The sequence below is a fragment of the Pogonomyrmex barbatus genome, unplaced genomic scaffold (genome assembly GCF_055798465.1).
Source record: "Pogonomyrmex barbatus isolate J1 unplaced genomic scaffold, ASM5579846v1 scaffold3, whole genome shotgun sequence".
Classification (NCBI taxonomy): domain Eukaryota; kingdom Metazoa; phylum Arthropoda; class Insecta; order Hymenoptera; family Formicidae; genus Pogonomyrmex; species Pogonomyrmex barbatus.
Genome location: NW_028297127.1, coordinates 13,629,402 through 13,657,393, shown reverse-complemented (window position 1 = coordinate 13,657,393; position 27,992 = coordinate 13,629,402). Strand labels below are relative to the sequence as shown.

At 40.8% G+C, this 27,992-nt stretch overlaps 1 protein-coding gene across 1 annotated transcript; it reads left to right on the top strand.

The window, feature by feature from the left end:
- The first annotated feature begins 14 nt into the window (after positions 1-14).
- Smox (Smad on X) lies at positions 15-27,625 on the top strand. The gene is made up of 6 exons (XM_011634771.3): positions 15-534; positions 17,840-18,048; positions 18,471-18,715; positions 19,115-19,338; positions 19,685-19,998; positions 20,405-27,625. Exons 1-6 carry the CDS (start codon positions 332-334, stop codon positions 20,671-20,673), a joined length of 1,464 nt encoding a protein of 487 aa, XP_011633073.2. The 5' UTR covers positions 15-331; the 3' UTR covers positions 20,674-27,625.
- The last annotated feature ends 367 nt before the right edge of the window (positions 27,626-27,992 follow it).

Below are 27,992 nucleotides of genomic sequence, written 5' to 3'. Positions count from 1 at the left end.
CTCGGCCGAGCCGCGCCGAGGCGCACGCTCAGGATACACTATGGCGGCCGTGGCAAAATATTCGTCGTCTGCGTGCGAGAGTGAGTGATTCTGTTGTGCGTACCGGGTACGGAGGCCCGCAAGCGAGTCGTGATCGGGTATACGCGGGTGCGCGCGCGCGCGCACACGGCCGCCGATCCGTGAGCCGCCGAGACTCCACAGCCGAGTGAGGACACGACCCGTCGGAACGACGCGCGGCAAAACGAATCGTTAACGCACTCTGTACGCGCACCGCGACGACGACCCGTCGGAGCGGCCCCGATGCGGGTCGCGCGCGCTCGTCTCAGGGCAAATGATGACTTCGATGCTGCCCAGCTTTAACCCGCCTATCGTCAAGCGGCTGCTGGGCTGGAAAAAGGCCGAGAGCGAGGACAAATGGAGCGAGAAGGCCGTTAAGAGTCTGGTCAAGAAGCTGAAGAAGTCCGCGGGCCTCGAGGAGCTCGAGAAGGCCATCACGACGCAGAGCTGCAACACCAAGTGCATCACTATCCCAAGGTACGTGCGTACAATAACGAATTTTGCCAAAGTCATATCCGTACAGATCATCCTTGCATGTATGCGATATCGTGCGATAAGATGCACCGGAGAGGAAGGAGTGAAAGAGAGAGCGAGAGCGAGAGAAAAGTACGCTAGAGATGAAACGACGTAGACAGAGGATGAAAGGAAGAAAGAGAAAGATGAGGCGATGGAAGAGAATAAATCGCGCGAGCGCTCCCTCATATATGCACATATATGCGCGCGTGTGTGGCGCGTCGCGTCTGACACGCATTATACACGCAACGCGCCACACAGACACGCTCGCGCGCGAAACGGCTTTGTGTCGCGCGTGTATATATGTACATATGTATGACGGTCCTCTTTTTATCAATCCCGCGCCGCTTCTGCGTCTTACTAGGCTCTCGCCGACGGCTCATTGCGTGTATACACGCAGATTCGTGTGCACCTTATCGAGATGCGTGACGTGTGTGTGTGTGTGCGCGCGCGCGTGCGGAAAAAAAGAACGCGTATCTTCTTGTCCACGCGTTAGCGCCTCGGGAGAGGCGAGACGAGACGCGAGGGTGACGACGTCACGACGCTACGAGGGCCGGTCGGCGGCGGTGTAACGCACGCGTTCACGCACGCGTTCACGCACGCGTGCATGCATGTGTGCACAGGTAAACACTGGAACTTGGACACGTGCGAGGAGGCACGTGACCAAGCCGCAGGACTGTCCTGCGAATACGTTAAAAGCCCTGTCCCGGAAGCCTCTACCTTTCTTCACTTTAATTTACAGCTGTTCGATTTGGCTTCTGAAAAAGATTCGAATTGAAATTGACTGAGAATGTTTCGAGATCGCGACGAAGAATGTCTTATCTCGCTGATTTCCGTTTCTATCGGTATAGATTAATTTTAATTTACTCCTTATCTTTTCCTAATTCCTACAATTGCAAAAAGATAAAGAGTAAATTAAACCGAGATCAAAATTAATCTACGTCGGTGGAAGTGGGTGTAAATCTGTTAGAACGAGACGAATTTTAAATCAATTTGCGATTCGCTGTGAACTGCGGATATCGCGATGGCTCGTCGTGCACATCTGTCATAATCGAGGCGAAGATCCTTCTTGCCAGATGACGCAAGTGCGATCACCTCGGTGCGCATTCAAAGGAACTTCAAATGTGACTTGTCACTGCCGCGTGGGCGGAAGAGCACTTATCAATCGCTCGCAAAGTGCGTAGTCGTGTGTGAAGTGCACAACACGGCGTCGCAGAGTTCGACAACACGCGACACTCACGTAATTCCTGATCTACGGCAAACAGAATTTGTCGAAGATTCCTATTACTCGATCGGATGATAAGGCTACGTTCGGAAACATCCGAGCGACTCCCGTGTATTATTTTATCCTTACCGAATGTTAAAGGATAAAATGATGCACGAGGGTGATTTTTTTCGAACGTTCACATCGATCTTCGATATGCATTTCTATTAATGTAGATTAACTTTAATTACAGTTTGAATATATTCTTTACTTTTTTCTAATTTTTCGAATTAGAAAAAGAAAAAGTAAATTAAAGTTAATCTTTATTGGTAGAAATGAGCATCAGTCCACGTTAAAATTCGAGGATCATGACATCCGAAAGACAAAGTCGATCGACAGCCCGTGTCTTCACGCGTTCGTTTCGAACAAAGAAGTTTGTATTGACGTAACTTGATAAAAGACGAATTATGCCTCTATCACGCTTTGATCTTGCCTTGATAGAATCAATTGCGACCATAAAATAGACGCGACGCCCGAAGACATTTTCTAATTAGACTATCGCGGATGCGTGCACACGCGACAAACAGAATACGGATTGATCTCAATCCTTCCCGATTTAATGTCATGGAAAAAAAATGAAAAATTGAAGCAATCACGTAAGTAGAGACGGGTATACGCCAGATGATTATACGCCTCGATGTTAAAACGTTTTATTCCGCATTCGCAAAAAACAAAATAGCGAAATAGTAAAAGAATATTCTTTTGATACGACACGAAAATTTTTGTAACGCGTTTGATTACAACAAAAGAATTATGGAAGGGAACGTGCTTTCTGGTAACTGAAATTTAAATGTCATTTTCGTTTGAATAGTGGTTAATGTATCAACGTAATCGGATCGATCGTATATTTTCTGGATACGCGAGGCAACGTGACGAAGATCAAGTTTCTCGAAATACGCATTTCGCGAGAAATGCTCTGCATATATACCACGACTCATATGTTTCGTGTCGTGGGAACACACGTGATGATAAAAGTAAACGAACGCGGGTACATCACATTGTTCGGAACGAGGCGTATAAACGATCGAGCTCTTCATTGCAACTCCGTAACAGTTTGTTTCACGTTATGGGACAAATGGCAATTAATTCACGCGGCGGCCGTTTCAATTCCGCACGTGTGCCCGCATGCGTGCGTGCGTGCGTGCGTGCGTGGTTATCTATCCCGCGATTTTTCCGAGAAAAAAAAGTTATCAATGAGAAATCAATCATCAATGAGACAAAAGAGACGGAAAGGAATTATTTGCGAGGAACATTCGCTTTGACAACTCGGCGATTTTAACTGGCCGTTAACAATTCCGTTTTTGCGAGACGAAAGCCTCGTGTTCGTGAATAATATAAGACAGTTTTATTGATGTGTAATTTTCAGCGTATTCCAAGAAATTCTTGGAACAATTCTTCGATCGACGAAAGCTATCGGTAGTAATGATATCCTGGCTAATGATGGCTATCGATCTGAGACTCGCGGAAAGATAAAGACGATTAAAGTTTATTTAAACGTTGCTTTTGCTTTTTAAACGTGTCGTGAGATTGCCGCGGAAAGCGAAATCGAAACGTGGAAATTTTAATACGGCAAGATGGTAATCCGGGTGTAAAATTACCCGCGGTTCCCCCGACGTCCGATCGTGGAGCGTGGAAAAATGGTATCGTTACGAACTCAGTTATCGAGATAACGATCATAAAATCTTGATCTCTTACAGTCCCCTTCAATATTTTTCTACATCCGCGTGCAGCAACGCGGAAAAAGACAAGGGGCAATTATCATTCCGATAACGATGTGAAACCACTCGGGTTGAGATTTCTTATCTGCATTTCTCTTGAAATTGCATTGGACTCTCATTGGACGTTACAACATCTGATTAATTATTATTATTTCCCGCGAAATTTCTAATCGATAAAGTTCCACGATGTACATCACCGGTAATGTTTCCATCCCGTGTGCAAAGGGATTATTTTAGATTCATGGAAATCGAGTAAACATGGAAATCGAGCGACGATACAAGATTTACAAAGCCAGATGTAGCTTCTCATTTTATTTCTGCTGAATATTAAAACGTGTCACGTAGCGAGCACGAGGAGTGCAGTAAAGCACTCATAATTCATAATTATCATAGAGCCTCGCATAGTGATTTAATTATTACAATTATGTCATACATTATTATTAATTATATAAAATATTCACGACGTCTGGAGATTCTTCTAACAATCCGCATAATTATGAAATGCGAATAATTGCGCCTGTATCGCAATTTGCCGATGTATTCGATTGGCTGTAAAATACATTTAATTTTCATTGTATTTACACGCGGATATCGGTGGGAATCTATTGCAAAGGATATTGCTAAAAATAAACTTTGTTGCATGTAACTCGCTTGAAGAATCGAAGTTGTACATATATATGCCTTTCTGCTTTGCGATTTGATCAAAACTGTTTCTCTCTGTGCGCGTGCATCCTCCTCGGGTTTTAATTTGAACATGTAATTATTATCGAACACAGAGATCGCATGTATGATTTCTTGTATTTTTGTTATTTATATTAGTCTTATATTACTACTTAATAATTGTTACTTAATAATTGTTACTTAATAATTGTTAATATTCATCTATTCGACATCGACTATTTAAATAGCACGACTGCTTGAGCTACTTAGTCAACTCGGTCGTCCCTGTCTCGTATTATAATAACGACTTTTCTTTATCGTTATCACTATTTGTACGGTCATATGATCCCGTAATACCAGCAAACGTAAGATATCGTAGATACACTCATCATTTTTACTTGAACAACTTAATTTAAATATCATCAGCTTATCGTACTTGAATAATCAACTTATTTCCTTCTACCTTGAACTTTTAGATGCCCGAAGGAAGATTTGTGAAACTTCGCGATTTTTACGAGCATTATTTTGCGTCAGATGAAGGCTTTACGTGCGATTCTTCCGATGCTCGAATTTTCGCGAGCGAGCGCTCGTTAAAAGAGGAAGAGGAAGGGGGACGTGCAATCGGGAATTAATCACGACAATCATTCGCGTCGTTTGGGAGATCCTGTACACATCAAAGTGATGCATCACGTGGCGCTTCACTCGCGCGTCGTTTATGTGTACCGTATGTCGAAGCCTTGGGGAATCGATTGCGGCGGCGTCGACGGCGGCGGCCGCAGCGGCAGCGGCAGCGGCAGCATGCGTACCGCATGACAACTTTATTAATAGTAGTCCTGAGCCTATTGGCCTGGTCGGTGAGGAGCCTCTCCTCGATCAAGGATTCCAAAGCGACGGAGGGGGGAAGTCTGTCCGCGGGAAAGGCGTGATCCTCGCGACAGCGGATCGGAGTCGAGCGGGGACGCGCGAGCGGATCGCGCGCGTTTCGCCAACTTTCGGACGCTGCGAAGAATCAACTGAGAAGATCGCGGCGAGTCTCGACGACGAGACCTCGCCCGCGAGAGAAATCCGTACGCGCTTCAGGATCCATGCGTGGCGGGGAGGAGCGGGGAAGGCCATAACACAGCGAAGACAAGAAGGAAAACACGTCGGGGCTTCGTGGCGATCCGGCGTGAGAATTTCCGGATTTTGATGACGCGGAAAAAATGTCACGCTCGCGCCGATCGGCAGCACGGGGAAGACTGAAAGTGTCAAATGTAGTGGCGGTGATTTCGCAGCGGCACGTTTTTTGCGTGAGTTTTTTGAAATCTTTTGTTTTAGAGAAATGTAATTTTTTTTTTTGTCTCGAATATCCTTCGAGCACATTGTCATAGAGCGGAATGTGCAGATTTAAGAGGTTCTGCGCGATTATCATGTATTATAATTATTATAATTATGTTTGTGCGTACGCGCGTTCTATCGATCGCGCTCTCATTGTGTTTTTTTTTCTTCTTTTGCATGGTATAAAAATATATACATACTGGTGTGTTCGTTCCCTGTGACATCACATTGATCAGCACACTGAACGCCGACTTGGTTTAACAATAAACACCGGACAACAATAAAGTGGAGAATCTATTATTAAGTTCATATTTCGGTGAAGCTCGATGAAGGCTTGGGATTAAAAGAGAGACGACTAACCACAATTTTAGTTCCTATCCAGATTCCCGATGCAAGTCGCGACCCGAACCGCTAAACAATTTCCATTCTTGCAATCATTAGTCGTAACAACATTAAGATATTCTTTTTTTCCTCTCGTATATTAAATCTTCATCGCGTTTGAAGATCTCTGTAAGTTATCTTCCAAGTTATCTCTCATCAACTCTTTTTTAATCCTTCGCCAATCAATATTCCAAACGTATTTTTATTTATATCCTATAATATTCATACTTTATGGGTATATTAAAATAATATAAAATGCTCACGCAAATAAAGCGCTTACGAGTATCTTCTCCACTTTTCCCATAAGAAACCGATAAACGCTTCCGGCAGTGAAAGCGTTAAGTAACACCTTCGATCGCGACTGACGTGTCGGAATTGAATAGCAATATCTATTTTTGCGGAGTGTCCTAGATATCGCGCGCCGCTGATTAACACGATCTCCCGGCATCATCCAGTCCCGTGCCGTGGACAACCGCGGCACAACCGCGTGCGACACGTTCCGCTTCTGTGATGAGTCTCGGGGGGGAGGGGGGCACGCGCGACTCACCGGGCACGTGCGAGCGGGACGCGCGCGTGCAGATAATGCGCGAAGTGCGTCAGCACGTCCCACGGATTTCGATATATTTGACTACCTGCACGTTGCCTGAGCAGCAACATCGCAACACGGCGACGGACAGGATCCAGATATATCCTCCACGATACTGTACACGGGATCCAAAACGCGTGCGCCGCACGTCGCACGTCACCCGCCGCGTCGCCCATTCGTCACGCACGCTCCCGCGGCTTCGCGTCATCGGGACTCGTGCCGATTCATAATCACGTTGCGGTAAGGATCGAAGCGATATCACGTGCCCGATAATATTCCCGCTCCGTTAATCCCGCGGGGAGACGGTGCGCGAGGCGCGAAATCTCCGGAGTTTATCCAACCAACTGCCCTAAATCGATATCCCTGAGGAACGAATTGCGTTTGAGAAGCGATGAGAAAAACTATTTTATTTCACTTTCAAAGAGTACGGCTCTCTCTGTCTCTTTTTTTTTCTCTCTATCTCTGTCTTTAAGACGATTTGGATTCAAGTTCTTTCATCGATTGAGCGTATTAAAAATTTCAAAGTGCAAACACGCGATATCTTTTGGAAACGCACGTTATTCAATTTTTTTTTTTTTATGTGACGTTATAGAAATATCTCTATCTCTCTCGCGTCCGCCCACGCTCTTTGTCTCTTTTCCAATTTAATGTCAGAGAAGATTCACGGAACTTTTGAGACGCTCGTTCAATTTCCCGAATAACTGTAGATACGTCGGCTGAACGAATTCGCGCTTGCACATGGTTGCATAACGGCGCGCCTCGCTTGCAAAATCAGCAAACAGTCGAGCGAGCGAGCGAGGCGTTTCGTGCGCTATCGAGGAAATTAAACTTTGTTCAACTTCCCGAATGTTACATTAACGTTACATACACACACACACACACACACACACACACACACACACACACACACACACACACATATATATATATATCGTATATACATACGTATATATGCGCGCGATGCCTATTGTCTAATGACGTGCGTTACGTGTACGGGACCGACAATGCGCGATGCCGACGTCGATGATGCAGCAACAAGCAGCGCGAGGCAGCAGCTCGGCGTTATCGCAATTGTGCGTGTCTTCGAATAGCCCGAGTGGACGATGCGCGCGCGAGACACGACGTTAATTCGATCCCCGTTAGACGGTAAATTAAGCCTCTTCCCATTTCCTCGACGTTATCCCCGGAATACGCGCCGTCCACCGCAGGAATGAGCGGCGGTGGATTCCCAGGGTGGCGTCTCTCCTCTTCGAAGGAAAGCTCGTTCAAAATGAGAAGAGAAGATAATTAAAACCTTGGATAATGGATTATTGAAGTCTTAAAAAAAAAAAGACTTTCTCATGAAAAAAGAATTGCGTTCAGTTTCTTGAGTCTCCACTTCTTGAACTTTTTTGTTCTTTCGAGGAAAATATCGCGTTTAGATGATCGGAAAATATATGAATGTTCAGAAAACAATTAATTTTAATCTAACACGTCGAAGGGAGGAATATAGTTTGCTATATAATTACCTGATTGATTGTTCATTGAATATATAGACTAATTTTGGAAACTCAAATTAATTGGGCACAATCGCGCGGGAAAGTACAATTTGCAAACGTTTTTATTCTCCTTTTCTCCTCTTTCTAGTCATTGTCTATTCTCGAGAGAATTGTTAAATATAAAATTCCATCTTCGGAATATTTTTGTCGCGTATTATTTCAGCATACTATTTAAATACAACCGTCTAATTTTCTCGCGTTGACATTGAACACGATTTTCACATTATCCAAATAAAACCCAGAATATCCGGCCACATCCGGTGCGCCGCGTCGAGAAATAATGCCGATCTATATCGATATCGTAAATCAAAGATAAATTAGGGACGCGCGTGTATTCTCCTTCTCTCTTTTTTTTTTTGAACGCTATTTTATCTAAGTACATAGCAGTGGCAAAAGTGGATCGCGTTGAATCTTACATTACGTAATTCTTTTTTGTCTTCTATAAGCGTCAAATCCAATTTACCTGACTACCTCATTTAATGCAACATCCTCCATTACGCTAAGATTCATCATTCATATAACTCACGATATAAAACATATATATATATATATATATATATATATATGTTGATTCAATAATTCACAATATAAAACATATATATATATATGTTTTATATCGTGAGTTATATGAATATATATATATATATATATATATATATATATATGTTTAAAATTGTAAAGATATCGCATCGCGCATTTCAACATGCGAATCACAATTGCATCGGGAGAGAAAAAGTGCGCCTTGATTTACTCCTCCAACGCGAGTCATCGTTAAACTTTTTCTTTTTATTGGATGCAAAAAGAGGAGTTTCTCGCCGATGAGGTGGGGTGGCTTCGTTTAACCGCTCCATTCTCGCTTTTATCGCGAAGTGAAATCTTATAGAAATAGATTGAGATACCTTCCCTCGGAGACACACTGCGTCGTGGAGCGAGCCGAGTTTCGATCGACGGCGGATTTATCTGGTTTGTCATTCGAACACAACTCTTCTCTGCTTCTTAAATCCGCGACTCTTGTTCGCTCCTACATATAATTCTGCTTTTTACGATGCGAAGATGATTTATGCCGATGATGCAGACTGAGATGCGTTATTGAACCTCTTTACGTTCGTCGCGTTTATCGCATTCGTCGTCTTCCTAAACAATCTCGCAGATTATTAATTTGGAGATCTCTAATATACGTATGTGTATTTACACATTTAAAATATTTTAAAATATATATCATTTATCAATATATATTATATAAACATTATTTATATATTCAACAACTTGAATTTTTTTTAATATTGCATAAAAAAATACGCAGGAAAAAAATTTTAAAAGCTGTTAATAATACTTATCTTTTTGTCTTTTGCCATTTAAAAATGAAATTATAGGGATTAATCGTATCTTCGTTTTTAGACAGAAAATTCAACAGCGAGATGCATCTCTATTTCACTCGGTTTCGGCTGCTGGTACACGAAGTCAATTGGCGTTTACGAAAGACAATTGGCTCGAACAATTCGCGGGGAGAATTAATGGCACCGATCTCTCGGCGCGTACGACCGTCTCGCCCGAGACGGTGAGAGGAAAGAAAAGGGTGTGATTTGCGATGCGGGGGAGATGGAAAAATTACGTAAAGATCGACGTTTCGTATCCCGTTGCGCTCGGTTCGTCGCGATTACGCCGCGTAATAACGGCAAAATGCGCCGTACATACGTAATGGCATTAGCGATTTGTTAATGCATTATCCGCGGTAAAAGTTACTTCGCACTTCGTTCGCACCGCGACTGATTATCGCGGCTGACCTTATGCTCGTTCGATCTCAGTGAAAGGAATCGCGAACGACAAATCGAATCACCGTCGGGGCAAAAAATAGAATTCCAAGGTAAAATGTTTTGCGAAAGAAGAGGAAAATATAGTATTATCTAATATGGCTCGTATTGTGTTACTATTTTAATGTAAATAAATAATCCTAATGTACGATCGCACGAAAGTTACAGCTATCCACGAAATTGAATCAAACTGTTTTACAAATTCCATAAAGTTTTATAGCGGCGAAGTGAAAACAAGAGGAAGATAGAAAAAACACAAGCTATATGATAAACATTTTTATATCGCGTATGTCAATAAGGGATGCAAGCACCATCTATTTCTAGAAATACAGTCCAAAAATATTTTTGAAATGTTTAAAATACTCAATCAGGTTCGAATGAATTATTTTTTTTTTTTTTACGTTTTGTTTACGTTTGTGAAATAATTCGATATGGGAGAATAAGAGAACGAATATCTTATATCGAAACACATAATGTCTCCATCTTTCTATTCGCGTGCCATGAAAAGATATCGGTCGCTTTAGACTCAAGCTTGTTTATTAAACGTTAACGAGCGAGCGCGCGGAAAAAGTACATTAAACAAAAAAAAAAAAAAAACGGCTCGCATCCCCAAACGGCGCTGCATTTCCCTCGAATCGATAGCGAACGCGTCGTAAATATCCGCCCAAATTTTATTTCGCATTGTCGATGGAATTTCGTTTAATTACACGTCGCGGTGATAAATTGGCGTTAACAACGTATCGGCGAGCGGGCTGACGTGTTTCGCGTTTCAATTTCCCGGCATCCTTCGCATCCCCGATATTTTTGGGACGGGTATGAAACTCGCGTAACATTTGAAAGTTTACTCCTGGCAATTGAAGAGCAATACGAGCGGTTTTATTAACGACGGAAAGCGTTTTTCCCTCGCGTTTTCCGCCCACGACAGGCCGCTGTAATAGTCTCGTTTCACGATGGAAAATAAATGGAAGAAGCACAGAGAGGAGAAGCGAGATAGACAGATATATAAAGAGAAGAGGAAGAGAGACTTTTTCATTAGTTCTCTCTTGCGATATCGATATTATTGACGCGCGCTGCCGATATTTCATCAACGCGCTCGTGAGAAAAGAGGTACTTTCTTCCGAATAAACAGAAATGATTATGATGCGATTATGTCCTAAGATATCACTTTAACAGAGACAGACCCGTGTCGAGCTTATAATCCGAAAGAGCTTTGTGAAATTTTACCCGAGCAGTCTGCGAAATTGCAACAGCCACGAGAGGGATAATTCGGGCTAATTAAGAGTGTCGAATTAGCAATCTCGTCTATTTTTGATCCCCTTCTATTTTACTCGGTGCAACGATGACGCTTGATATAGATATTTAATAACAAATCTTTAGCGCTATTCTCGATCGTGTTTACCGAGAATCGCGTTTTAAAAATTTAAGGCAACGTTTTTGGTTTGCATGAGGAGTTCCATGAATAATTGACGTTTGGCAGCAGATCGTTCGAAAGTCCGAGTGAAGCCGAAAAATTTGCGGGAAAATCGATCGTCTGTTCCGACAATCAATGTCATTTATATGGAACATAATGTAGTATATATTTTCAATAATTAGGACCTTCTGTACACATTTTTACGCACGAATTATTTCTTTAATAATATATTTATAACAATTTTTAATTAACTCTTCAAAGGGCTCTTTCCCTTTACTTTGTGATTTTAATCTCGATTTTGTGGCACACATATATTGACCTCAGATCGATCGAAAAATTATGACATCAAAACCACGTCGGATATAAATAAATGAACAGATATTCGGACGTCCGATTGAAATACCGTGCGGATACAATTTCACTGACGATGATATTCCGAGATTAAATCGTCGAACGCTCGTCCGCGATCGCATAAAACGGGCTGAGTTTTAACGGAGATTTGGATTATCGCACAATCGGTGGGCTGAGGTCGAAGAGCTGGAGGAAGGAGGGCTTAAAAAAAAAGGCCGGGTCGATAAGACAAGCTGACGTAACGTAACCGACATGATAAGTTATATCTCCTTGAGCGGAGAGTTACAAAGAGTTATGCTATTTTGTTCTCTCGTACGGGTTGCGAGCTGCACGAATACTTGTAGAAATATATTATTGTATCGTTCAAGGAATTTTTTTAAAGTTGTTTTTTCCAATATTTTGTCTTTATATTATAATCGGGAGTTTGCTAATTGAATTGTTAACGACAAGTGATAGAATCCATTCGCTGATATTAAATATTGAAACATCGATTTTACGACTAATCCAATATTCAGTATTGAAAATCATGATTTTATGCAGTATAAATTTTTTTTTTTTTTTTTGAACGTTTCTTTTATGACGTTTCAAATTTAATTATTGAAACTCAAGTGATTCTTAATTTCATTTTATGAATGGAAGGTATTAAGGATCTTGCACAGTAAATATGCATTTATTTGCAAAATACATTTAAAAAGATTTTTTTGTTATTTGAAATTTTTAATAAATTGCATTGAGAATTAGGAAATTCTCAGAGAATTTTTTTCGGATTTGAGTAGACATTCTGTTTTAAGACGAGCGGGCGGGAGACGACATTCTCAATTGGAGAACTATTCGAGAAAGATTTCTCTCCGAATTCACGCAGTCTCTAAAGATTAACGGAGTATTTCGGTGTTTACACGACCGCATAAATCGATTTGTGTGCAGACTATTTCTCGTTCTCGATGGAAAAATTCATCGTCATGATTCTCGTGCGTTTGTGTAATAACGCCCTTGCTCAATAATCGTGATAATACGATATCCGACAAGAATCTTTCTCGTGTAAATCGCGCTTTGATAAATCTAATTTACAACTATCGTATTGTGCTGTGCCCTAAGTGCTGTGCATATCTATAATTTTCATTACGGATTATTACATATTTTAACTTTTAACTGCGTACATATTAATAAATAAAGGATTCTATAAGAACTTTTAGATACGAAAGGAAGAAAAATAAAAAATAATTATTCTCCACTTTGTATACTTGCTACTACATTTTTTTGTATTTTTGTATATGAATGATTATGGGAATTTTGTTTGTAAATTTTATTTTTCTAGTTAGGAGAAGAAAACATGCGATCAAAATTACAAAATAAATAACTGAAATTCTAGAAATTCCGCATTCACAGTTGAGGATTAAAATGTTAGAGCAATTCGCTTTTTTTTTTTTTTTCCGTTCAAAAAGAAACATGTTACTTTATCGCGGATTCGCTACCGGGATCGCTCGCTGACATATTGATCTGTGCAGCGTTGAAGACGATACGTGGAAATCCGAAGGAAATTATACGTGAGGACGGTCAGTCACGCGGCAGAAGGAGCTGCGCAGGAGGGAAGAAGCAGGCCGTCCCCCTTTGCCGCTCCCCCCCCGCTCGCGTTCGCATCTCGAAAGTCGGTGGTATCCCACACTGCCTTCCTTCCTCTTTCTCTCTCGCGGCCCGCAGCTGTTGCGATAATGGCCGGTTTACACGGAAACCGGTAGCCAGGGCTAGTAGTCAAGTAGCGGGTTTATGCTAGGCCGCTTAACTCTTTTTCGAGCGCGAGTACTCGGGCAAAGCGCTGTTTACACAGTCGCGAACTCGCTTTGGGCGATTCGGTCCGGTCGGACGGATCAGTCGTGATTATGCTTAAAGGAATGCGCTTAAACTGTCATTTTCGAATTATCCCAGTCCGAGTTCGCCCTGCCGGCGAACATTGACGGCTGGCACGACGAAGTTTCACGTGAAAATAAACGTAACGGAACGTGCGTTATTGACGAGCGATAATGCGGGGCATCGAGAACGGTAATAATTTGGGTTATGAGCTGTCTCTTTGCGAGAAGAAGGGGCGGGAATGGAAAATACGTCTCGACTATCCAGGATTCCGACTATCCGTGGTGTAGAGCGGCCATAAATCGGCCTTGTGCAACTCGAAGTGTGCGCTTCACGCCGCGATGTTCTTTCTACTCTCCTGATTTTTTTTTTTTTTTTTTTTCTTCGAAGTACTTGAATGCGCGCGTAATCCCTCTCGTATTTCTGTCGACGATTAAACTCATCGTCCCCGATTTGCGCGATTGCGCGGCACAACGTAAGGTCTCTGCGGTTCACGACGGGTAACGTTTCTGATCAACGCTAGCATTGACATCTCGCGATTCGAGAGTTCGAAGAGTTTGTGGATACAACTTCGGGAGATGCTTGTCGCGAACGGAGAGATTCGCCTCATTACGATCTTCGAAAGTTATAACGACAAAAGTTACTCGCTTCGCCTTTGACTTCGCCTTTGATTCCGAGTATCATCATGTCTGCTGACATAAGTCATTTAAGTCTGTGACCATAGTACTCTCGCATTAATATTCATACGAATAATAATGACGAATAATAATATGACAGTCGGGAGAATTTGAAGGCCACTGCATAAATTTGGCCGTGCGTTCGACTATAAAATCGCGAACGAAAATATTTTATCCGTGCATAGATGAGATGTAGACGATCGAGTGTGAGGGTAAATGTTCGAATTACCGGCTCTCTGAAATTTTTCGCGTTGTCGAGGCGCAGGTCAAGACGGGTGCGGACGGGACAGTTATTAACGGAGGCGATTACTTCGTCGCCGCAGGGTAACGCGGCCAATTAGATTTCGGCCTAATTCTTCGCGTCGATACGGGAGAGGCAAGCAGGCTCATCTATTAACCGAGAAAGAGGGGGAGAGACAGAGAGAAAGAGAGAGAGAGAGAGAGAGAGAGAGAGAGAGAGAGAAAGAGAGAAAGGTGCAGGCATATGTTCAGCCGTTCCTGAAATATCGCGAATATTTTCCGCCGCGCGGGACTCACAGCGAAATCTGACAAGAGGAAACGGAGAAATTCTCATGCGACAGAATCCTGTCTTTCTGTCGAACTTATCGAATATCTCTCGCCATTACGATCAAAGCGAGGTAAAAATGCAGCATCTTAAGACGCTGCTAACATCTTTGCCTCGTCGCGATGGGGTACAATTTCTCATTCGTGTTTACATATTTTCAAAATGAAATTTTTCAAATCGCCGAGCTCGATCGCCGCATTAAGCTATCGCTGATCAGATTGGACCATTCAGAATCAGGAACTTAATATCCATTCATCGCGTGGAAATTATCGCGATGGATTAATGCGATCGCGCGCGCGCGCGGGCGCGCAGTGATGTCGGTCATCTTTGACGCGAATGATCATGAAGCCTCATGATCATGAGTCCTCGGGATGCAACGTTCCGTTCCGTTCCGACTGTCCGCACCGTCTTGTCACACGTCATTAGGTACGCAGCAGGGCACGCTCTCGACATGTCGCGGCGACATTTATTATCTAAATAAGCGAGCGGCGACGCGTCCCGAGTGTGTCGTCGTTCTTACATAACGACCCCGACCGAGAGGAGGCACAGGTATGGAGACGAAACACCCTCGTGGTTTCTTCGCGCGACCGCGTTCACCCGTCCTCGTCTGACGCGCGTGACGTCACGAGGAACCTCCGATGCTATCACCGCATCGTCGAATTATCTCGCGCTCGATTTTGCGCTTTGTCCGCACGATTAAATCGGCAGATCGGAATGCGAACAAGGAGCGGTCGGGCGAATCGCGTGAATCACATCGAGCGAGCGTTTCTAAATTATTATGTAATGCAGTGCAGTGTCACGTGGAAACGATAATCGAAACGTCAAGAGAGAGAGAGAGAGAGGAAAGAGAGAGATGGAGGGGAGGGAGGGGTGAAAAAAATGCGATGAGGACGAACGAGAGAGAAAGAGAAAAATCGAGAGGCAATATACATATACGCAGAAAAGGAGAAAAAATGCGAATTTATAAAAAAAAGAAAAGAAAAGAAAAGAATTCAAGGCTAAGTGACGTACGTCTTGCATTATGCATCGACAGAAACGTTACACATCTAATCTCATCGTAAATTTTGTAAGTTCGAGCTCGGCCTTCTCGTTTCCATCGCAGGCGATCTTATACGGAGTGATACAGGATTTATACGTCTGGTTTATACATTATTTATACATTTCATCTAATTTTCGGCTGTTTCTGCCATATCTCTTCTTTTTTTCGCTGGGAAAGTTGGAAAGATACGCGAACCAGAAGATTATTTGAGAGAGGTAAATGTTGCGTTTGCTAAGATTTCGGATTAAATTAAACATTAAACGGCCTGCGTATCTTCGTCGAGCGAAGGATAATACACACATGGATTTTATATAACTTGCAGGTTTTTTTTTTATTTTTAATAATTTATAGAAAATTGAAAAACGAGTCGATGAGCATCGACGATTTGCGCGGTTGGAAATAATGAGTTTCGCAGTGCTGTCTTTAAGGTACTCCATGATAAATTGTGGCTCCGTCACACGGATACGGAAGCCTTAATTGCATCGCTTGTACTTAATTACGGGCAGCGATAGACTCTTTCCAAGCGAGCTTTGTTACTCTGTTGTTGCAATTTAGTCGCGCGCGACGAGATTACGCGAGCGAAATCGCGAGCGAGAATTTTGCAATTAAATACCGTTTAATTCTACGCCGGTGCGGAGAAGCGCCGCGATTATCCGTTCCGCAAACGCGGTCTTCGCTCTTGGGTAGCCTGTCATTACCGTCATTTACATCACTTCAAGGATCTCCTCGCACATAATTCTTTTCACTTGCGTATATGTAATACGTTATCGTTTTTTACCGATGCCTATCGCGAAGTTATTCCCATTAACCTCGCACGAATGTTGGATTTTAATTCCTCCACCAATCGAAATATCGACGCTCTCCCAGAACTGGGATAGCCGCTTCGTTAACGTTGTCCGCGGTTATCAACGTTGACTGCAGTTTATCGATAGTTCACATAATTCTTATTTTCCTGTAAGTAAGTAATAGCGTTTCTTGTTAGATAAATTATTACACGAAGTGTACATAAAGTATTACACGAAGAGAATAGTTTCGCTGGCAAATCTAAAAATTCGAGTTTATCGAAATTTTACGAATGCATAATTAAATTGAAAAATTTGGCTAGACATAGATTTGAAAATGATTTTGGACCATGAAAATTTTTGTATAGAACGCTTAAATAACATGATAACAATACTGCACAAATTTTTGATCTTTTGACAATCAATTCGAACGTCAAATTAATTTTAATTAATAATAATTTGAAGACTCAACAAAATTATTTTTAGATTTGTATCTGGCTAAATTTTTTAATTGGTCAATAAAAGTATTCTTTCCGCGTCATTGAATTTTTTATTTTATCGAGATATTTATTTCCTGGGAACGATGCGTGTTTTTCTATCTGAAAACCCTTTTCTTCATCATCCCTCTGAATTACAGTACGTCGTTGATTATCGCGTAATTCCAAGATATTGACATATTCAACGTGTAACCATAATAAAGTCGATTCAAGTACGAATATGATATCGACAAGCCATTGTTACAATCAATTGTGCGTGATTTTATCTTCATCTTTTATTTTACGCACTCGTTCCGCGCGGCACAGAAGAACAGAACGACGCGTCATATTCGTGAAATTTCCTCGCGGAAAGGGTTTACGCAGCGAATTCCATTCGGATTCTTTTTCCTCGCGGACACCCGCCGTTTCCGGCCTGCTACACGACGCGATGCAGACCGAGCCGGATTTGACAGAGTGGCGAAAAATCTCACGAATATACACGTAATTCATGGAGAGGATTTCAACTTTAATTATGCATTCGTGAAATTCCGATAAATCAACTTGCGCACGTATACGCGCATATTATTAAAAAGGAGAAATAAAAATATCCATATAATAAATATATAATATAAATTTAATTAAATCGAAATAGGAATTCTCTGAATTTGATAAATTCCACTTGAAGGTATATCCTTTTGGTGCTCACGGGGGGAAATGAATTTATACTTTAATATAATATACGATCATACGTTCGAGAAAAAGTCGCGACTCGTTCCTTCCTCGAATCTCGTTTCGTTCTGCGATTCGCAGTTCTGGAAGTAACGTGATTTTTCCTTGCGCTTTTGCAGGCCTAGCCCGGGCGGTGTCGGCGACAACGGCGTTCAGGGTGTACGTGGCAAGGGTCTGCCACACGTGATTTACTGCCGACTCTGGCGCTGGCCGGATCTGCAGTCGCACCACGAGCTGAGGGCGATCGAGCACTGCGAGTACGCCTTCACCCAGAAGCGCGACGAGGTCTGCGTGAACCCTTATCATTATCAACGAATACAAACGCCAGGTACGCGAATGCCACACATTAAAATTATTGGTAACGTTATAACGAGCATATGAATCAAATATTAACGGAATTGGCCTTTTTTAAATCCATTAACGAGACTTGGTTATGATCAAATTTTTATTTTATTATATTTAAACTTCACAGAATAACGATAAGTTTACTTATTTGAAGGGACGAATTATTTATATACAGCGAAAAAATAAAATTGATATTGTTTCCTTCTCCGTGAAGGAGAAAGGGTGATTGTCGGTATGTCTATCTGTTTTGCTCGAATTACGCTCCTTCTTTTTCTCCCTCTCTCTCTCATTCTTCCTTTATTTCCGTTCCTCTTTCTCGGGAGAGGGCTGTTAATCGGCCGTTACGACCGTAAGCATAGCGAGACTAGATCGCGTGACTATATCGCAGCGCACGAAACTTTGCAGTTTTGCCGGCCATTCTCGTGCCGCGGCACAACCTAGCCAGCGACGAGAATACCGTCCTCTACAACACCTCTCTGGAGGAGCTCAGCGTCAGCGTGCCGGAGAACACGAATTTCCACGCGACTCTGAATCACCAGCATAATCAGCAGCAGGGCATTCCGCAGTCCCCGCAGCAGCAGCAGCAGCAGCAGCAGCAGCAGCAACAACAACAGCAGCAACAACCAAATAATCCATACCAAGGAATGCAGGTCGGTGATTGAAATGGATCACGTTCATCAAATTGGCCTGCCCGATGTTAATTTATTTTCTTATGAAAACATTTAACTTTGTCACTTTTATTATTAATTATCTATTATATCTTATGAATATAATCATGAATATTATTTACATGAATATAGGTCATTTATAAATATATATAGTGTATATATAATTATTTTACTATATACGAATATTGAATAATTAATATTATTTGTCACAAAACATGTAAATATATGTAAACGTGTCGTTGTAATTTCCAATTAATCGGTGCAGTCCCATAACGTCGTGATTTCCGTACGGACTAGATCGTTATATCCTACATATGCTATGTAATAAGAGAACGCGTTATCAGATTCAGAAATGTGACGCCACGGATTATTTATGTTTAGAGCATGCAGGCAACGAGTCCGGCGAGCGTCGGGAGCCTCGGAAGCGTGCAGGGTTCACCTCATCCCGCTCCGGGATCCATGGATCCGCCGGCAGATACGCCGCCGCCGGGCTACATCAGCGAGGACGGCGACAATATGGACCACAACGATAACATGTCCCTGTCACGCCTGTCGCCTAGCCCCGTGGACGCGCAGCCGGTTATGTATTGCGAACCCGCGTTTTGGTGAGTGCCGGGCTGCTTAATGGATGACGCGTACGGTGTATATCGCATCCTCGCAGACATACATTATTCGAGAGACGATTTCAATCCTAGTTTCTCCGAAACCGACCGGTCGAGATAGTGACGAAGTTATAGAATGAGAATTCCCCCTTCGAATCGGATTATATATATCGACGCGAGATAATCGGATAGAGATCGACACTTGAGAATATTAAGAAGCGGAAATTAAACCGAGGAATTAATTTGCGTAAGCGCGATACGCGATACGCGAGGTTTTTCTCTTTTCTTTTTTGATCCTCTTCGTCGCGCCATGTGCGCCATTCACAAATGCTTCCGCTTTGCTTACCAGGTGTTCAATTAGTTACTACGAGCTAAATACGAGAGTGGGCGAGACGTTTCACGCGTCACAGCCGAGTATAACTGTGGACGGTTTTACCGATCCGAGCAACTCGGAGCGTTTCTGCCTCGGTTTGCTGTCCAATGTGAATCGCAATACGGTGGTCGAGCAGACTAGGCGACACATCGGCAAAGGCGTGAGGCTATATTACATTGGCGGTGAAGTGTTCGCCGAATGTCTATCCGATTCGAGTATCTTTGTGCAGAGTCCCAACTGCAATCAACGTTACGGCTGGCATCCGGCCACCGTTTGCAAAATACCGCCAGGTAAATTATTATTATTTTTAAGTTATTTAATTACAAAATTATCCAAGTTCTTTGCTTTAGATTTTTTTGTTATAAGCGTTATGATATTTTCTATCATAAAAATTGTTGAAAATTAATAAAGTACCAGCCTGTTTGGATTTCCATATTTCTTTTCGTTATTCTCCACGCATATTTCTTGATTCTGCTTTGTAATTAGTAATTTATCGGAACTCTTCAAAATTTTTCTTGTGCATCTTTCAATGAAATCTGTTTTTAATGAAACTGTTCTACCCATTAGCCGATAATTTATTTAATAACTTCGTTCCAATGAAAAATTAACGTCTCTTATCTGCATAAAACAATTACTATTTGAAAAAATCTTTCATCGTTCTCAGAATTGGTGTCAATTTATTTTGTTGACATGCAGGATGCAATCTGAAGATCTTCAACAATCAGGAATTCGCGGCATTGCTGTCGCAGTCAGTGTCACAGGGTTTCGAAGCGGTGTATCAGCTGACCCGTATGTGCACGATCCGGATGAGCTTCGTGAAGGGCTGGGGTGCGGAATACCGCCGGCAGACGGTCACCTCGACTCCCTGCTGGATCGAGCTGCATTTAAATGGGCCGCTGCAGTGGCTCGACAGGGTACTCACGCAGATGGGCTCGCCCCGCCTACCCTGTTCCTCGATGTCCTAAATCTTTGCATCCTCCATTCATTCGTTTATGAGAGAACACGCGAGGATATCCTTCATGTGCTATCGTCATCATCGTCATCATCATCATCATCATCATCATTATCATCATTATTATCGTCGTCGTCGTCGTCGTCGTCGTCGTCGTTGTCGTTGTCATCGTTGTCGTTGTCGATCGATCGATCGATCGATTGATTGATTGATTGATCGATTGATCGATTCGTTCCTTCGTCGCATATGGTATGTGAAAGTTAAATCTATTGTTCAGATTTTCCATGAACGAGCAGTGACGCGTACGAAAAGAAAAAGGCATATGATCTTTGCGCTCCAAAGCGCAGACAACAGTTAGAAGAATGAAGACTCAGGCACAACGATATCAACTTTTTTCCCATCGAAACGGTCAATGGATTTTTTGAATTGTTGCGCAATCGACTACAGGACGACCACAATGTATGAAATACGTGTAAAGGGGATGCGAAATTGAAAGGGCGACTCGCTCGCGCGACAGTATAAATATCATAGTGGATATATTAAAGATATCCTATCACGGTATGTTGTGATGGAAGAGAGGAGTCACGCGCAAGGGACGAATGAGATACACGAAGCTTCGCCTCGACCCACTTACATCGCGCGCATATGCACCGCAATTGGCGTACAAGATATATCCAGGGTGATTATAATCCGAGTTTAGTCGATTCGTAGTAAGAAACAAAAAGAAAATACGAGAGAGAGAGAGAGAGAGAGAGAGAGTGTGTGTGATATTTATATATTATATATATATATATGTATATATGTACCGCGCGCTAAAACAGAGCTCAGTCTTTTACATATTTTTATTGCTTATTAAGGCAAAACTATTACAGTCGTACTACAGTATACGCCAGATCTTTATTAGATATAATATACATTATACATAATATATTATGTATGTGTGTTAACTTCACTAGCCCGCTATAATGGAAGGAGTCCACTCGAATATTTCTATATTCACACAAACACGTAAATATACACACTATACAAACAAATACACACACACACACAACACGCGTATATATCCATACATGTATATATGTCATGTTTTACGATATTTGTTATGGACGATTACGATAGCATATATCGGCAGGAATGCCCAAAATTGGTTACGGTTTTTCAGTGACAATGTTTATCTAAAATTGATAAATACATACATCAAGAATAATACATTGATATGTATTTTCTGATAAATTAATGCGCTGTACAATTCACTCAGATTATGTACATTTAATGCGAGTTTGCTTACGAAAGTTTAGCACAATGAGTATGTTTACCCTATTGTTATGTATATTTTCTTTAATAACAAACGTAGTTTTTAAAAAAATGCAAGGTTTATGCACGAACAAAAATTTTTTAATATATATATATATATATATATATATATATATATATTTAATATATTTAATTCATGTTGTATTTTTCTTTTTTCTTTTTTTTTTTTACTCTCTTTTAGATCTCTTGGACCAAATGAAAATAAATTTGCCTTGTCTAACGGTAAAGGTAATAGTACATATATCTAAATTGTTATAAATACCCAAGTGTGTCTTCTGATCCTTTCTATTGTTTCCAACAAAATATTTCAAGTGCCACGAAAATTTATTCTCGCATTAATACAGCGAGTTAGAGGTCTGCCATTTATATTATTTATCTTAGACAATATTGATAACTTATAGAAGAATTATTAATCCTTCTTATTTATACGATTATTACGAAGGAAATAGAATTACCAATTTAAACTATTATAAACCGGTTTAATTTTGAATTCTGATGTGTAAACCTCGATGCTTCTCTATCTTTTTTGAATATTCTGACTTTTTTGCGTTCGGCAGTTTTTTTTTTTTTTTTCTCCAAATAACTCCCGCATATCTTCTCACCTTGGAAGGAAAACTCAAATCCTTTGCGAGTTCAGTTGTTTGTTATCTACAGAATCGTACGCGAAGTATCGTTACGGAACGTAAGACAGTTTAACAAGATTACCATGTAATTGCAAGAAAGTGTACCATCTGAGTGAAAAATATAAATGAAGAATAAGAATAGCGTTTTCTTAATCGAGAATAGTATAAACATTGAATAAAAAGATCGAAGTGCGTCGTTCCTTTTCTAAGGAGAAGAAATCGATATCTCTTAAAAATGACATCGAGATTCGTTCGTTCCTACATAAATCTTGTCGGAATATGTTTGTGGCTGATGTTGACGATGCGAAGCGGTCAAGGATACTCATATCAATTGCGGAATACTGTGCACAACGATCGGATAAGATCGATGGAGCCGGCAAATAATACGACACGATTTCCGAGCTATAATTTTTACTTGCCGTATCCATATATTTTCTCAAACGTGTCCGTCGTCGGTAACGCGCAGTTCATTAAGAAAACTGAAGAATTATCATCAAATCATAATGTTTCTTCGACAATCGAATATCCAGAATTTCAAAAAACGACGCAGGCTCAAAAGAATCTACGATTGAAATCACGATTGAATCTACGAAAGAATCTACGAAAGAAATCAACGATTAAACTGATTTCCTCTGCTTGTCAAGGTAATTGCGATGACTTTCGCAAGAGCAATCTCACACTTCTAATCGAAAAAGCTTTACGAAACGGTAAGCTATTACATGCCGAACGATGGATCAAATGGCAGGACGCGATAAGATACGAAGCATAAACAAAACCGGCGAAAGAAATCGACGATCAATCTGATTAAATCCGATCGTGTGTTGGTGTCGAGAAAATTGTAAAGACAACAGAAGCAACGATATTTCGAAGGTCATTAATAAAACTCTGGAGAACGGCAAGTTGTTACGAACGAAGAGAATGGGAAGCCAAATCTCGAACGAAGAAACATAAAAAGACGAAAAAGCCAAAGAGAGATATCATTCGAGAGTCGCAGGACTTGATACACCTAAGTCCGTTCAACTTGGCTCCAATTTGCCAGCAATTCGATGTTTTGCAGGTCCATTACTCATCCAAAGCTGGTGAATTGGCTAATAGAACGGTAAGGTACTTAGGTTGCTACAAAGCGTCCGGTGTCCGAGTTCGGCGGCAGATTAGAATTCGATGATTTAAATGACTCGTCATTCTATCGCTATATATACAATTGGTCCATTCAAAATCGTCGAAGATAAATCAATTGTATGTACGTCCTCAATCCGAAGAATTTCGAGACCATACGTATCGAGATGTTTATGAAGGAAGGCAATAAGTAGCGGCGATTTCGACAACTATCTGCCCGAGGGTTACAAAGCTTTCAAGCAAAGGTATATTTATCGGGAGTTCATCGGATGGACAACAGTTGTGTGAAGAAAGGCATCTTCAGATTCCCATCCTGTTGCCATAGGAAGTTCGAGTGAGATCGATGATACAAGTCATGAATTGGAGAATGAATAGATTACGCTTAACTACGCCTAATGATTCTGAAGATGTATATCGATATTGGCGAAACTTTATTTTCATTACTTGGTGTGGCTAGCATAAAAGTTAATGTAATTATTTTGATTACGTTAGGTGTCCGATATTGCGGCGCAAGGAATGTCTTACGCGAGCTCTAGCATTCTTCGATAAAAAAAAAATGTAAAACGTACAAACGAATCCTTGAATCGTCACGAGATGAGGATGTCGTTCGAATGAGCATTTCATGCAATTTCTCGACAGTCTTATATTTTCTTCCGCTTTTCATTTTGTTACAGTGATATTTACCGTACGATACTTCGGGTCATTTATTTTTTAGCTAAAGTTGACTGGGATGATCGTAAAGAGTGGAAAAATGGAAAATGTTCTTTTAACAAAATAATAGGTCGTGACTCGTTTTAACTTAATTGTTATGAGGTTTATCAGTTTTATACGTTGGCGACTCGTTTTTCCATTTAACCGAAAATCTCAGTCGGTTGAATCCCACATCTCTCCTGATTCGTGTCAAATTTTAATTCAGGATTCGCGAATGCTATTTTAAAGGAACAATTTCAGCGATTTTCTAATTTCAGTCGACGAGGCTTCTGCGTTACCGTAACGAAAAATTCCAGCGACTTGATCTACGATCTAATTCACTTTTCCGAATAACGACCAACGTGCGAGCGTGATGTATACGTATTGATAATTCTGGATATTTCTAGGAACCAGGACGACGACGATGCGTAACACTTGCCCGAATCGAATCGATCGAACGAATTCTCGACGAGCGAGAGAGACGAGGTGCGTTTAAGAGCAAATCGTTACCTATTGGCGCCAGGGCTGGACGAGGCGAAAAAGAAACGAATATCTCGAATGCAAATGACGAGATCTTGACAGGCGATACTCAAGTATCGCGCGGATCACGCGAGACCGCTTTCGTAAATGCGATACACGAAGTGCATGCGTATTTTTGAAAATTGAGATGCAAGACACGGTGTTGAAGTATCTCGTATATCTAAGAGACTCGCGTTGATTGCGTGAAGTATCGTCCAGTCCTGCTGCGCTGAATTTATACATACACGAGGCGATCTGACTTTGTAGTGAGATAGAAGAGGATTGAAGGAAGAAATAAGAAGCGTATGAGTGTGAAAAAAAAAAGAAACGTATGAGAGAGAGAAAAAATGAAGAAATGATTATCCAGATTGTATCGCCACTTCGTAGCTTAATTTCTTAGATAAGCATTCTGGGCTTTCATAGGAGCGTCTCTGCTGCGAAAGTCGCGTTTTCGTTAAATCGAACGGAAAACGGCGTGGGAAAGAAGAACGCACCTTCTCGGCACGATTATTAAAGCGGAAAGTTTAAGAATTTATTTTCTTATATATATATATCTGTCGCGCGTGGTGTGGTCTCATACCGCCGCACATAAATATCCGTGTTCTCGCCGTGTAATTTACACAATCTCCTTCACACATTCCAAGTAGCTCTATTGTAGAATTTTAATTAATTCATCTGCCCGTCTACATCGAAATATTCTTTCCACATACACTCAAAATAGATATTTTTTTTTTTTTTGTTGTACGTCTTTGAAAAACAGGAAAGAAAGGCGAACGGATATTTATAAGCGGTGGAATATATTCCGGACGGAAAGCTGACGTGTGAAAGCGACCGTGAAAGCCCAGCATATCTCAATCGTTGGGCAGCTCGGGTCAATCGATGTCTGGTTGGTGACATTGAGCGTTATTTTCCTTCTCGAAAATGAGTACACGTACAAGAGACATATAATACATATATTCTCTTTCCTCGATTCGCGCTATCGTTGAACGAGCCCGATCGGTTCGACCTCGTGACACGTGATAGGAACATCATGAAATCGATGTCATTGTCAAAGCTGATTCTTGACAGACACTTACCTCCCTGCACAGACTGCCATTAGAGTATCGTTAAGATGATAATGAACACAGATAAAGGGAAAACCGAATTTGCTTATCCTATCCCGCGATCACTCTTCTGTTTAATTACATGGAGAGTGCATAGCGTTTGTTGGCAAATCCTAAAAATTTGGCCAGATATACAGATATTGAAAATAATTTTATTCAAAACTTTTGGATTCAAACTTATTATAGTAGGGCGCTTAAGCGTGATCATAATAATACTGCAAAAATTTTGCAATCAATTTGAAATTTGAATTTGCAAATTACATCGTGCATAATTTTGAAGGCTATAAAAATTAAAATTATTTCCGCATCTAATCAAATTTTTAGATTTGTCAGCAGAAAGTTGTGCTTCCTATGTAACACTTGGACATTCGACGAAAACAATTGAAGCAGCCCCGTCTCGCATATCATTCGATATTATTGCATGATAATCTCGCGATTCGTAGCATTGATGTACAGGATCCGCACCGAATTATTCAGAGTTCCTCCGGTTTGTCACACGTCTCGTAGCTGAAAAAAGCTTGATAAAATTCGGAGCACATCCTGTATCAGGACATATCATTTATCGCAATATTAAAGAAAAGAGATCGCTATGCAACGGTATCGATCATTGTGTGGGAACCGTTTAAGAGGGACAACTGTGATAGCTGTGCCCAGTTTCGAGAAGGAGCAACGTTATACTCGATTACGATTTTATTAATTGTGTTGATTCGCATGCATATGATTCGATGATAAAAAACGCAACAACAGACACATGAGAAATTTCATAAAGCGACGTAAACTAGCATTTGTTTCGTCTGACGAGAATTTATTTCGTGATACTCGCTTATCTTTTGCAGAATTGTCAGAAACGCGTAATATATCGTCATTGCGTTTTTCTTTTTCGTTTAGATATAAATTTTTCCGTTTTAAACATTGACGATTTGTTGCTTTTGCGAAAAACATTGCTAAAAGAATGATGGATGATCAAAATTCATTTTCGATCGCGAAATTGAATTTTAATCTTCGTAATCTCGAATTTTAGTTCTCTTTGCAAAAAAAAAAACAAAAATAAATAAATAGAAAAATAAAATATCGATTGTAGAAGAAGAAATTATCAAATATTTAGGTTTTACAGATTTAAAAGAAATGATTTCATTTGATTCAAATTTTCGATATATATATATATATATATATATATGCAAATTTTTTTCATTCATTTATCTTTTGCAGAATATATCATCGTTGCGTTTTACATATGACGCGTATATGAATTTTCAAATCGAGCAGCCTGACGATCATGATCTTTTAATTATATATATAAATATATATATATTTCTTGTATGAGCAGTCGCATCTGTACCGTGAATACGAAATGAGCAAATAATTTTGCGTGGTGAAAGTGTAAAAAAAAAATTGCTCTTATTATTTATGTGTTCGGACAAAATTGGACTCTTGGCTCTTTTTCCTGTGACTTAGATGCGACTTTTTATGAGAATATGAGATGAATTTTGGAGAGAAAGAATCAAGAGAGAATGGGTAAGAAGTTGTGTGAGATGGAATATCGAGCCTGAGACTGTATAATAATTATAAATAAATGTACAAGTTAAGACCAAAATAGAAATAGATATCTCAACACGTTTCTCCTTTTGGCAGGTTAAGGTTATTTAATGATATTCAATTTTTCTTCTTAATATTTTGATAACACGGTGTCGACAATTTCTATCTTGCGTTTTTTCGGAATTGTTTTTTCCTTTTTCTAAGACCTAAGCGTAAATCTTGCATTTACTATAATGAGATATCTTTAATAAAAAAGTCCTAGCCACTAAATCAACGTTTGATTAAAAACAATCAATCTTACAAATGCTCCGAAACGATCTTAAAACACAAATATATAAATTCATATATCAACAGTGATGGAAACATACATTTTGTAGCGATTCTCATAGCACAGTAGTATATTTGTCGCAAAAAATAATATTGAAAAATAA

Coding starts and splice junctions, on each gene's coding strand:
- Smox (XM_011634771.3), top strand. CDS start 332: ATGATGACTTCGATGCTGCCCAGCTTTAACCCGCCTATCGTCAAGCGG. Junction 535..17,839: donor AAGTGCATCACTATCCCAAG/GTACGTGCGTAC, acceptor GCGCTTTTGCAG/GCCTAGCCCGGGCGGTGTCG. Junction 18,716..19,114: donor ATCCATACCAAGGAATGCAG/GTCGGTGATTGA, acceptor ATTTATGTTTAG/AGCATGCAGGCAACGAGTCC.